Here is a 13,491-nt window from a genome sequence, read left to right on the forward strand (position 1 = left end):
CCGATCCTCACCAGACGCCTAAGCAGAGCGTTACCTGAGAAACCAAACAGGAGCCATTTATAAAATAACCCAAACAATAGTACAGGTATATACACAAGTTAACCTTTTTAAAATAACACCTGCGCACTTGCTTCAGGTCGACTAACTTGGCCTCATTGACGAGGAATTCTTGACACCACAGAAAATCTGACTGTTAATATTTAAAATCATCGGCCAACACAACAGCAGTTAACACTACTCTACTACTACCACCAAATATTGCTTACCTTCAAAGAGACGCTTGGGATCCTTCTCATCCAGAGTGAGCAGTTCTCTGGCAGCCTTGCGAATCTTGGCCAGGGTGAACTTGACCCTCCACACCTCACGCTTGTTCCTCAGTCCATACTCGCCTGAAAGAAGGCAGTCAGAAATTAGTCAAACTGCAAGATCAGCAAGGTCTTCAAGTCATGTCAAAGTTGTGTATTTTAAGGCTTACGTTAATGAAAACAAAGCATACCAATAAGTTTCAACTCCTGGTCGAGACGGGACTTCTCGAAGGGGCGGCGGGGGTGACAATAAGTCTTGCGACAAACCCAACTCCTGGCAACGGGCATGGTGGCCTAGTAGTGCCTGTGGGGTGAAGACAAATCTGACATTAGCCAACCAGCAGCAATAAGTGACAGACTGATGGCCCATTGATTGCAGACACACCTCATAGGTCCATGTTCATCTAGTCTGTCTAATCGTCAGGTTAAAATGTCTACTTGGTCTGCCAATAACTGACATTAAAAGGATAGCAATTGTAATTTTCCCCATCACCATTGTTGCCAATGAAAAGTCTAAAACCAAAGATTTATTTGACAGTCAGAAGCTACTGCAGATTTACTTTACGGATGTCAAAGGCTCTGGTTGTTCTGTTTTTAATTAATACATCATGTAATTTGAGTTTAATGGGGCACTATTTTCACTTAATTAATGCGCACTGTTACTTCTGGTGCTAGTGAAGAGGCACAACGAAAGTTACGTTTTAACTTAAAGGATTGTGGCCTTACAGTCACGTTAGGACTGCCAGACCACGTCATTCAAGGCAAGAGCATTTCTCCGCGAGATGTTTTAATGCATTTCTGAAGAAAATGGGAGCCTATAAAAGGCAAATCTTAAGTATAACAAACAGTAGCTTCTGACTGTACAACATCTGGTGAGTTACATTTTTCATGGGCATTAACGGCGATAGGTTAACAAAATTACACCGGCGTTATCCTTTAAACAACGTACGTTTCCCTCCTAAACACAATAGCTACAATGCTTATGTATTAACAGAGGTACAATGTCCTTACTTGACTTTATAAAAGTGTAACGCACGACAAATTGTGTCTATGTAAGTTGAAATGGATATGTAAAATGTGCATTTAAAACAGACTATCAACCACACGACTAGGCCGCAGCGATCAACCCACGTTGTTCGGTGTCATGGTGACTAGCTAGCTTAGCCGAGTTAGCTATTCCCATATAACGTTAAACCACTGGAAAATGCTACGTTGACTTGTTCGAAGACATGTTCCCCGATACAGTGACATTTCAATGCATTGCCTATAAACGCTGCTGTATATTTAGACGTCTGTGTGTTATTTACATAGTAGTAAAGACCATAAAGTTGCCGCTCGTACCTGTCTCGCTCAGGCTCGCGCAGTAAAGAGGAAGTCAAAGGACAATCCCGTTAATTTATACGGCTGACGTACACTACATATCCCATCATGCCTCCGCCCAAACGGAAGTAGGAATGTTAGTCTTGTTCCCCTCTGCTGGTCAAAGCGAAAACAACCGCTTTTACAACATTTAAAGTTCAAGCTTCATGGTGTGTGTGTGTGTGTGTGTGTGTGTGTGTGTGTGTGTGTGTGTGTGTGTGTGTGTGTGTGTGTGTGTGTGTGTGTGTGTGTGTGTGTGTGTGTGTGTGTGTCTCCAGCTGTCTGTGCTTTGCAAAGCTAAAGTGGAGCATATGCACAAGGAGTCAAATAACCTGAGGTCTTATTAATCTCACACACTGACGGGCGCCTTCAAAGCGTTTTGGAATAGGTTATTATGCATATTATTGTTAATGTGTGTAACAATGACAGAGAAAACCTGGGTGACAAAGTGTGTGAGAGAGGGTGGTAAGGTGGTAAACTCAGAGGGAAGGACAGGGTGACTATTTATATATCTCTGAAACGGGACCCTGAGCATGTGTTTCTGTCTGTCAGGCTGATCAACTGATGGACACACAGAAGTTCTCTCGCTTTCTCTTTCACTAGTCTCTATCCTGTCTTTTCTGGACAGGATCAGTTGTTTTGTGGAGTTTTTTTTGTGTTTTTTATTTTAAATCTGAGGTTAATAGATTCCTCATATCTTCTCAGTCTTTCCCTCACTCTCTTGGATCTTCTGTTTCCTTCTGTCGGATTCTTATTTTTTTGTTTTTTTCCTTAGTCTGACTGCTTGCTCGGCCGTGTGCATTTCAACCCTTCCTTTTCCCCCCTGCTCTCCTCTTTTTCCTCCCATCTTCCCATCGTTCCCCCCGTCTCCTTGTTTGTGTTTTTTTGGGCTATGCTCTCCTCACCTACTGTGATCCTCCAGCCTTATGGACTGCCTGTCTATCCACAGACAACCTCATGCTACCCCAGCATAGTTCAGGTAAACTCTCTTATTCCTTCCATATCTCTAAATCTCTCAGTTTCTCTCTCACATGTATGTTTTCCACGTAGGCCTACATCAGCACATGTGCAATCTAAGTAAGCTGTCCCTCTCTCCCAGTACAGCTGCTGTTGTTTGAATGTGTTTTGATTTGAGTCATTGGCTAAGGTGACTCAATGCCCCAGGATTCAAGGGTGACTAAATGTGTTGCTATAGGAGAAAAGTGAAATAAAATCAAGTAAAATCCATAGCTAAATGGATTTTATGGTGAAACAGGAATTAATTTCAGTGTAGAAATGGGCAATATGATATCTAGATGAGCTAATCAAGCCCAGTGAGGAGGAAAACATTTGATTCAGCAGAAAATTGTAAAGGGTCTTTATTTCCTGGAGTTGATAAAAGCCAAATATTGTCTCTAATTTAGTCTAGTGATGCCCACATTGCTCATGCACAAGAGAGATTAGAGTAGTGACAAGTCGAAGAGGGCCTGATGGCAGCTGGCAGAGGCACACACATTGCAACAGATCTTATTTATTTTAATTGTAAGGACACATTAGTGGTTATCTTTAGTCCACTGGTCGTAGTGATGCCAACAGGCTGTGCGTGTGTGTGTGTGTGTGTGTGTGTGTGTGTGTGTAAGAGTCCCTGACATGCCATTACAGCTCCAATGTGTCTGGAATCTGTCTACCTTGTCTCTTTTATCACACCGGCTGTATTTTTAGCCCTCCTCTTCAGACCAGATAATCACAGGGAGATTCTGTCATTCTGTCACCTATCTTGTTGTCTGTAGTCAAGCATACTTAAAATACAAATACAAAATGCAACAGAGGATGTGATTCCTGGATCCACCTAGTGTGCATTTATCCCTATTGTATATTTAAATATTGACTTTTTAGCAGTCTGGACATTATATGCGCCTAACAATGTTCAATAATGTTCCTGTCTCATGGTACATATTCCTGACTTCTGTAAGTTGGCCAACACTAAAAGGCCACATCTGCAGTGTCGTCTGTGTGTAAATCCTCCTGCAACTGTCTCAGCAGCCACCTGGCCCAGAACCGTTGACCTCTGACCACAAGCTGACAGCTGAGGAGGGGGAGGAAGGAAAGAGGGAACAAATGGAAGTTTAAAAAAAAAGACTGCAAGGAGGAGAGGGGAGACAGTGTGGTTGCTGACACTGTGATACTTAAGGAGCAGTGGTTGGTGTAAAGATAGGTGGGAAATACAATCTACTATTATCTCCCCCTCCCTTCTGTCACTTTCTATCTGAAACAGTCAGATATTGGCTGTTTCTTGTGATAAATGGGACACAATACAGGCACAAGTTAGTGTTGACATGTTCAGAAATATATTCCAGTCACACTATGTCCCACTGCATGATAGCTAAGGCGGCCATTGAGAGGCTAAATTGAGAGTCGATGGAATTTATGAGTGTCAACCGAGGAGAAAGCCACATAGATACTGAAGGACAGTCCATCTCTGTACTGTACTTTGCAAAATTTAGAAGCAGGATGGCGACAACAAAGATGTTAACAGAGTAACAGAGTTTTGATTTCACGCTCCTTCAACCATGCCTCCGTCCTTTCCTCTTTTATCTATCTATCTCTAATTCCTCCCACCTCTTAACTGCAACAGCTGATAGACAGATATACGAGACGGCACAGGAGAGAACTATTAATTATACCAGAGCTTCCCTAGATCCTAAAGCTGGTTCCAGGATTAACTGACTTGTGGCATTCTGTTTGCATGAGGAAGCATGAAAATAAGTTTAACGGTGCGGTAATATTTGAGGTGCTGGAGGAGGGAAAATATGATCTTTCTGTCACGTGTTCACCCATGTTGTTGTAATACCCCTCACAGCCACCAAAGCACTGTTTATGGTACTTAAATATTTGAGCAAGAAGCTTAAAATGTTATTGGAACAAGAGCTGATGGATTCTGGAAACTATTTCCCAGCAGCTTTCCAATGTTTTAAGGCACTGGTTTTTAAATAGCCATCACTCTGAACAGAAAATAAACAAGAATTTTAAAAAAACGAACTTGTAGATAAAAGACTCAGTTAGTTCGGAGGCAACTGAACATAGAAACACATGTGATTTGCATGTTTTAATGTCATGGGAAAGGAGTTGGGGAGCGCTTGTTTTAAAAATGCATCTGTAAAGTAATAAAAAACCATGTAGCCCTTTTCAATTGTGTTATTCTTAGTGGTGACCTTTACTGTGATATACTGTTCAGCAACAGAAGGAGCATTTACATTCATAAATACCTCAACTTGGGGGAAGAACTCTGTCTCGTGTATGTGTGTGTGTGTGTGTGTGTGTGTGTGTGGGTGTGTGTCGGGGTGTGTGTGTGTGTGTAAAGTGAAGACAGGGTGGGTGTGGGGAACAAGGTGATTGACAGGTACAAATGCCCACAGCTGGTGTGGCCCCCGGTCCTCTCTTTGCTCTGGCAGTCGTTTGATTTGATTGGTGGATGAGTTTAACTTATGGTGCGGTGGGCGGGTGGATGGCATTAAAACATGCGGCAGTTGTTGGACAATGCATCAGAGAACGAGGAATGCAGTAAAGGGGTAAGACAATCCGTTTAGTTCGCAACTGTGTAATTCTCTTTCATCCAGACTGCATCTGATGATTGTTCACCTCTGTTTTGGTGTGTTTTAGTTCAGTTTTTTTTTCATGTTGTGTGCCAACATGTATTTTTCTCAGCTGAATGGTGGCTCTGTTTCTCAAATGCTGAAGGAGGCTAAATCTGGTTATTTGTTCAGTTCTGACACAAACATTTATTTGATGAAGAATAGTGTGATTTAAGGAAAAAGAAAGATTTTAAACCTATACTGAATGGTTCTTGTAAAGTATTTAACTTAATGTCTCTATCAGTCAGTAAAATGTAAAAAGTCTGCCTGGCAGTTGTAGGGGATTTTTTTCATTGTAGTGTTTGTACTAGAAGTAAAATGATTTAGGCTTCAACTAGCAGACAGACTTTTGGAAATTGGGATTAGTGACCAGATGTGCTTTTAATATCCAAGCTTGACAATTGACCTTTCTGTCATTATCATCATGGTATAGTGGAGAGATTTGTTTTTATTTGATGATTGTTAATACATCATAAACTTTATATTCAGACTCACACAGTTTGTATTTAACAATTAATTAGTGTAAGTAAAAAAAAAGGGATTTACCAGTAATCCCACTTGATGGTCAGTTTGTTTACACATCTGACATCTGATATCCTGTCTGATATCGGTAACTGATCCCCCCTCCTCCTTCCCCCGTCTCTCTCTCTCTCTCTCAGGGAGGGCCTGCCCAGGAGGCCGGCCCTGGCAGCGGTGACCCGGCCCTGCCTCAGGTCTACGCACCGCCTCCCTCCTACCCCCCACCAGGTCAAGGTCCGCCAACATCTGCAGGCAGACTACCGCCTCTAGATTTTAGCCCCGCCCATCCCAGTTCAGAGTACGCAGAACACCCCCAACTCAGAGTTTACCAGGGCCCGCAGCATGAGGGGGCGGAGACTCTGGTGTCCGGCAACACGGTAAGGACTATTTGGTAATCATTAATGCACTTTTACATTATGACAAGAACTTCAGATGAAAAGTGTATGATCTGCCTTAATTGGATCAATCGGGTGATGTGCTTGGTGAAATCTCTCAGGTAGCCCATCCATATCTCCTAGCAGAGGAACATGGACAGATAGAGTTTCCTGGTACTTCTATATTTAGAGCCCCGCCTCCACTGCTGTGTCCATGTAAGGGAATCCCCCCGACACTCACTAGAGCAAATTGGGGGACAGCTGAGAGGGGATTTGTTGTTGAAAATGAATCCCCTCCTTTTCCTCCTCTCCCCTGTTTTATTAATCTGGAAATAACATTGATAATCTGTCAACATTACATCTGTGAAAGCTTGTGTTCATAATAAAGGTTTGAAGTGTGGAGAGTTGTACATGAAGTAGAATGTATGAGTTTTTGTGGGTCTTGCAACTCAGAAAAGAAATGAGGTATCAAAAAAAAAATCACAAAAGGTAAAAAAGTAATTACTGTAATAACACTAGATTGACTTTTTTACTTCAGTGGATTGAATTAAAATGAAATCTTTGGTATGTAAATTTAAGGTAGGATGTGTCTTTTACCATGTAAATACAACACACTTTATTTCAGTAAATAAAAGTCGTACACTAATCAAGTCACCTTCAGATGAGACAGAGGTAATTACTCAAGGTGTACAGCCAGCTGCAGCACATCTCTCTTTCTACTCTCATATAACTGGTGTTTTGTGGCCCCATCTATATATTCCATCACTAGAGCCCCCGACATACAAGGTCCGTGCTGATTTTCGGGGGAAAAGTTGAGACGTCGCCACAGAGGGGGGGTCAAAGGGTGGAGGCTGACCGGATGACCCCCTCCCCCTCTGAAATATCGCTCAGGTCCAGAAAACAATTCTGCATCGTGACATGACACCACCACCCAACTCAACCTCCTCCCTGTCCCCCCCTCTACCCCCCCCACCCCCCTCCTCCCACCTCCTGTCTGTGTGTGATGTGTCTATGTGTGTGTGAGCGAATGTGTTGGTGTGAACTCTGTCTACTGTAGTTAGCCGTGGCCAGCTGTAGTACAGCAGCCTGTGTATATATGTACCTGTTTGTGTAAAGTGTCTCTGCCAGCCCTTTTGTATCTGTCCCCACCTATTAATTACAGTATGCCCCTTGAAAAATGACCTTTAACCCTTGGCAGAAAAGCAGCACCGTGACCCTAGACTGACCCTGTTGGAACGTTCAGTTTTGACCTCTGCCCCCTCCCCCATGCCTTCCCTCCCCCCCTCTCCTTTTCAAGCTTCTTGCGCAACTTCTTTGCCTTGTTCACGTTCTATTTTTGTTTTAATTTATCTTTTATTGCTGCACTGAGGCCTTTCTCACTGTCTATCTATCTGCCTCTCGGTACTAGAATGCTAATACCTACGTCTTCACCTCTGCATAAGGGATTGCAATTTTGATTTTCATTACAATTTACTTTTTCACATGTCAAGATACTTCTCCACTTTTGTGATTTTTCTTTGCTTTTTTTTGTTTTTTTGTTGTTTCTTTTTTTTTTCTTTGACCTGCACCCTGCTCCCTCGCACCTCTCTTTCCCTCACTGCTGAAGCTCACCTATATTTTTGTTTTGCCTTTGTTGTAGTACTTTTCATTCTCATTTTCTTGTTTGGACTCATTCATTTGTTTTAAAAAATATTTAACATTTTTGCAACAGTTGATGACGCTGGTTGACCAACACACACATGCGCACACACACACACACACTAGCATCGTGGTGCATTGTGGGATAGTGGATGTTTTGGTTTTGGCACATTATTTCTTGAATTGTTCTGCATGGGGGAAATTTAATCAGATAGATTGTACCATACCACAGTTTTATATCTATTTCACAGTTTACATTGTACAACTGTTGACAACTGTTTAGATTGTATGCATATCCATGTAAAATTTACAGTAAGGTAACTAGTCAGAGAGTTACAGCCCCTCCTTATTTTTCAGGGGAACTTAAAAACTGTATATTACTTTATTAGCTACAGCTGAAGTTATTTTTATTATCGGTATCTGAGTATCTTTTGATTGGCAGTATACAGTACATCAGTCTAACGGGCATGTGTTCAAAGACGCCTCACTAAAATGGAGCCCCTTTTCACGCCTCCTCACATTTGCCTGAGAAGGATCACTGGGTGCTGAATGCTCTTTGAACTTGGTTTTGATTACCTGACCTCATGAAAATGATCAATGTTTTGTCTAATGCAATGTGAAGCTTATGCAATTGAATTATTACATAAACACAGAAATTTTCTGATAGATCTTGACGAATTTGATGTAAAAAAAAAAATAATTTCATGACCAAATGATAAAATAGTTGACCATTCAAGTGGTCCACTGCATGAACCAAGTATATTCCTAGCATATTCTTAGATCCCTGTATAATTTCTTTCTTTCTTTGCCTTTCTATTGAACCCCCTCCCCCATTTTTCTTCACACCTATTCTCATCTCATTCCCTTCTTTTTCCATCCTTTGTGTTCCATCTTTCTTTACCTATTTCCACTTTTCCTGTCCTTCTTGTCCTCTCTTCTTGTCCATTCTTCTTTGCCTTCCCCTCTGCTCCCTCTCCTCCTCCTGTCCGACATGTTCTCATTTGTCAGGAGGATGCCCTGGCCCCTGTGACCTCTGACCCTCAGTCTTTGAGTGTATCGGTGTCATCGGGGGGCGGAGCAGGCAGTGGCAGTGAGGAGGAGGGGTCAGGTAAGGCCCAACCGAAACGCCTCCATGTCTCCAACATCCCTTTCCGCTTCAGAGACCCGGACCTCAGGCAGATGTTTGGGGTAAGAGATGCATTTCTCCCTACCTCTAAACTGAAGCCCATAGGATTGCACAGTATTCACAAAATATTATTCTGTTTTCGGGCAATCTGAATGTAATTACTGCCTCTGTGTATAACTAAAATCCCATTACACTGAAAACTAAACTAACTGAAATCTTACTCTGATATTTTTAGCAATTTGGCAAGATTCTGGATGTAGAAATCATCTTCAATGAGAGAGGATCAAAGGTGAGTAGACTATCATTGAACTGTGACAGAAATATTATCAGAGCTGAAATCGATTTGAAAATGATTTTTAATAAACATTAAAGTAAAAGAAATAAGCAATATGAACATTCAAACCTGCAGGGCTTTGGGTTTGTGACCTTTGAGAGTGCAATGGAGGCAGACCGAGCAAGAGAAAAACTGAACGGGACAATTGTGGAAGGGAGGAAGATTGAGGTGAGAAAGAATTTCCTGCCATTAGTAGTTTCCCTCATTACTATACTACATAATCAACAATTATCATTGTCTTTGCCCTGTTCTTTCTCTCCGCAGGTTAATAACGCCACGGCCAGAGTCGTTACTAAGAAGCCCCAGACGCCTCTTGTGAATGGAGAGGTTTCAAGTAAGGCACCTTATCAATTCTCTTTGGGATGGAGGGATCCTGGGTAGCTTCCAGTTAAAGCTAGTGGAAAACAAGCTCATTTTTATTTTATTCCTTTATGTGCAGCTTCTGGGTGGAAGATCAACCCTGTCATGGGAGCGATGTACGCACCTGAGCTCTACACAGGTGAGCAAAGTTCCCCTCGGAGATACAGCTCGTCCTGAAATCATCAGCGTTGTTCACCTTACTGTTCCTTGTCTCCCTCCCTGTTCGCTCAGTTGCCAGTTTCCCCTACCCAGTAGCGACTCCCACCCTGGCCTACCGGGGCTCTGCGCTGCGCGGCCGAGGCCGGGCCGTCTACAACACCATCCGCTCTGCTGCAGCCACACCCGCCGCTGTCCCCGCCTATCCCGGGTGAGACTCTCTTCATCCAATGAACAATGATGGTCAACATTCACTTCATTCACTACAAAACATTTCAATATTGTTTATACTTTTATCAGAGTGGTGTATCAAGATGGGCTGTATGGAGCAGAAGTCTATGTAAGCAGCCACACATTTCCCACATATTTAATTTTTTAATTCAGTTTCCTGCTTGCTGTTGCTGTACTCATATTATTTCATTTTTTTCAATCAGGGTGGCTATCCTGCAGCGTATAGAGTGGCTCAATCAGCATCTGCTGCCACAGCAACCTACAGCGATGGGTAGGCAGACAAAACATTGCACACAATCATAAATGTGTATTGAAAAAAATGATGGGGAAATAGGTACAGCACAGACTGTTGGTGTTACACCTACAGGTATTTAGTGTGCTCAGAAAAGATAAGGCCACTGCATAAAGGCTATATGAAAAGGCTCTGTGCCATCCCAAATAAGCAGATTTTTTACTTGTAACATTTACCATGTGGTGGACACTTTTACCCAGCACACCTTTCATTACCATGAGTGCATATAATTAGTATGGGCGGCCCAAGTGGGAATCAAACCCCTAACGCTGGCGTTCTTAGTGCCATGCTTTACCTATCAAGTTACACAGAGTCATGGTAAAATATATGGTCTGTCATGACATTAATATCTGTGATTTATGTGTTCTCCAGATATGGACGGGTTTATGCCACGGCTACAGATCCCTACTATCACCACTCAGTTGGACCAACAACAACATATGGGGTTGGTACAATGGTGAGTAAAGTCAAAACCTCTACTGCCTCTATCAAGAGCAAAATACATCTATAGCGACCAACTCAGGGCTTTTTCTTTTCTGCTTCTGTTTTAGGCCAGTTTGTACCGAGGAGGATACAACCGCTTCACCCCTTACTGAGCCGCCCAATGGGAGCAAAGACGTCTCTCTCTGACTCTGGGATTGGCTGATCCATGGACGCTGCAGGACAGGTTATGAGATCCTTAAGCTTTGGAAATATGGAAAAGGTGCTCCCTCCTGTCTCCATCACAACCGCTCCTCGAGAGACTAAACAGACTGTACTTGTAAATACTGTAGGACCCATTTACTAGTCTTTCTACTAAAGAATATTTAGTACATGGAAGAGGATACTATCTAATTTATAGACAGTTGCTTAAAACTTTTATTTAACAATTGACTGTTTGCAAAATTTAAAGAGCATTGCTGTGGCCTAAACAGCTCTTCCCCTGGAAAGATGGCTAACACTACATGAGGGGAGTTGGTTACGGCTGGTTAAGGTGCAAAATACTGTGAGAGTTTTTTGTGATTCATATCTAAGATTCTTTTTTTTTGAAGTTTCACGGGTCAAACTGTACAACGTTACAATGTTGTACAATGTTAAATGACTTATTTTTGATGACACAGGCTTTTGTCAAGGATTTACTAGCTTTCTCTATCTGTGTGCGTGTGTGAGTGTGTGTGCGTGTGTGTGCGTGTGTGTGTGTGTGTGTGTGTGAGCACGCATCATCACTGTTCAATTAGAGAGACAGCTATGACACTGGTATTATTATTATTTCTCTTTTCCGGTTGCAATGTGACAAACCTGGAACTAAAGTTTGTCTGGATGTAGTTGGAATTTCATTTATTTTTTGCTTTTCTCACAATCTACCTCTGTGACATTTTTCATACGGCTTTCACTATTAGTCCTGTATCATTTTCTATGTATGTGATACAAATAGCTGATTCTGTAAAGCCAGGTTTTCTTTTCTGTCCATATAACCTAACTAACATATCCTGTCTTTCTGTCGTCATGGTTCTGTATCTCGCTGCCTGATGAGCCTGTTGCTACTCTCTATGCTCTCTGTTATTTCTCCCAGATGAGATGAAGCAAGATTTGTTTTACTTTTACTTATCTAGCGAAAGGTATTTGCTGAGCTGCTTTCCCACCCCGCTTCACATTGAACTCATTCACATCTGGGGATTGCAGTAAAGAGCAATCTCTTGAGAGCCTGCTCCTCTCATCATGGTACTTAAAACCCTTATCTACTGTTGCCTTATCTCACTCTGCATTGACTGTCATGTTTCTCTCTGTTTTCTCTCATTTCTCTTTTCTTCCTCACTCAAAACTGTTGAGTAACCTCTTGACTACCGTAGTATTAATGACTTCTTGTAGGCTGTTTCCTCATTTCTGCTGCACTCTTCACTGCTGTTTTGCCTCTAAATAAAACTATTTTGTCTCTCCTCTCCTTTTCTCTCCTTTATTGATTCTAATCATTTTCCAGTCTATTGTTGTTTTCATTTCTCATCTCCTTAGCTTTCACTTTGTCCTTAGGCTTTTTATGCCCCTCTATTGCAAAAGGTCGTTGTATCTAATTGGCTGTGAAATGTGATGTACAAGTTTATAATAACTAGTGGTGATACATTGGTAAACAAATATCTATATATTGAGGATTGCTGAAATTTGATAGACCCCATCACATCACATCACATCACATCACATCACATGTGTCTACATCATCCCAATCAATTACAAAGGCCTTATAAAGAAACTGAAACAGTGTCTACTTTACAGCTGTTTTTCTATTGACTACTACTACTCTTTTCCTACTTCTACTTCTTTAACTATCTTAGTGCTTGTTGCTTTTTCCTCTTCTACCTCCTCTATCCATCAATTCATTTATCAGTGGTTCTTTTTGTAAACATCCTATTCTGCATCACTACAGGATGTATCAGGAACCACACAGTACATTCACGTGCATGGAGTTCAGCCTTTGCCTGTCATCTTTTATCTATTCTCTGCAATGTGCCAACCTTGAGCGTCTAGTGTTATTTATTAGCTTCATTTTTAATTTATGTTATGTTGGCAAGGTATACAATCCAGTATCATGCTTTCTTTTGCTGTTAATCTTCTTTCTGCTTCCATTCTATCCCATTTTGATTTAGCATCTTCTCTCTCAGTGTAACCTAACATTTATTTATTTTCTTATGACTTGCTCTCTTTTTACATGCTGCATGATTATTCTACTCTCCATTTATTTTCTGTTCTGCTTCTTCTGCTCCTGTAAATAATATAGCTTTATTTTCTGCTTTTCTGTCGTGGTTGCTTCCTGTGCTTTACTCTCTCTTGCAGACATCTGTCCTTTCTGACTTTCTTTCTAAAATATTCTTTAGGTAAAGTTTTGCAGCTCTACTTTTTCTGTTTTCTCTTCCCTCGTTGGTTGTTTTTGTTCTCTCCTTCATAGACTTTCTGTTTCTGTATCTTTGAAACTTTTTCTTTTACAGGACAACACTTTTCACAAACACATTTTTTTTCATATGGCACATTCAGAATGGACTCCTCACATTCCATGAGAAATTGATTAATCATCTATTATAAAAAGCCTTGTAACACATTATCATACTTTACACTTGAGGTAGAAGAATTATACTGCTGCATTTAGTCCTGGTCTATTTCTAAACATATGACCGCCATTAAGATTCCATTAAGCATCTTGTAATTAGATGTAATATA

General features: G+C 41.4%; 2 protein-coding genes across 2 annotated transcripts; one reads left to right on the plus strand and one right to left on the minus strand.

Annotated features, from left to right (window-relative positions):
* Positions 1–5: 5 nt before the first annotated feature.
* On the minus strand, positions 6–615 carry LOC139658007 (small ribosomal subunit protein uS4-like; the record flags this gene model as incomplete). The annotated part of the gene is made up of 3 exons (XM_071536012.1): positions 497–615; positions 267–389; positions 6–34 (listed from the first exon to the last, which is right to left on the minus strand). Coding segments are annotated over exons 1-3 (249 nt in total), but the record flags the coding sequence as incomplete, so codon positions are not given.
* Positions 616–2,556: 1,941 nt separating this feature from the next.
* LOC139658008 (RNA binding protein fox-1 homolog 1-like) lies at positions 2,557–10,901 on the plus strand. The gene is made up of 12 exons (XM_071536013.1): positions 2,557–2,643; positions 5,935–6,171; positions 8,815–8,994; positions 9,168–9,221; positions 9,342–9,434; positions 9,531–9,600; positions 9,706–9,765; positions 9,858–9,993; positions 10,083–10,122; positions 10,217–10,284; positions 10,678–10,762; positions 10,857–10,901. Exons 1-12 carry the CDS (start codon positions 2,557–2,559, stop codon positions 10,899–10,901), a joined length of 1,155 nt encoding a protein of 384 aa, XP_071392114.1.
* The last annotated feature ends 2,590 nt before the right edge of the window (positions 10,902–13,491 follow it).

This window comes from Centroberyx affinis, unplaced genomic scaffold, assembly GCF_046629955.1.
Source record: "Centroberyx affinis isolate AG114_WGS23_722 - 3 ecotype Tasmania unplaced genomic scaffold, CSIRO-AGI_Caff_v1 ptg002815l_1, whole genome shotgun sequence".
Classification (NCBI taxonomy): Eukaryota; Metazoa; Chordata; class Actinopteri; order Beryciformes; family Berycidae; genus Centroberyx; species Centroberyx affinis.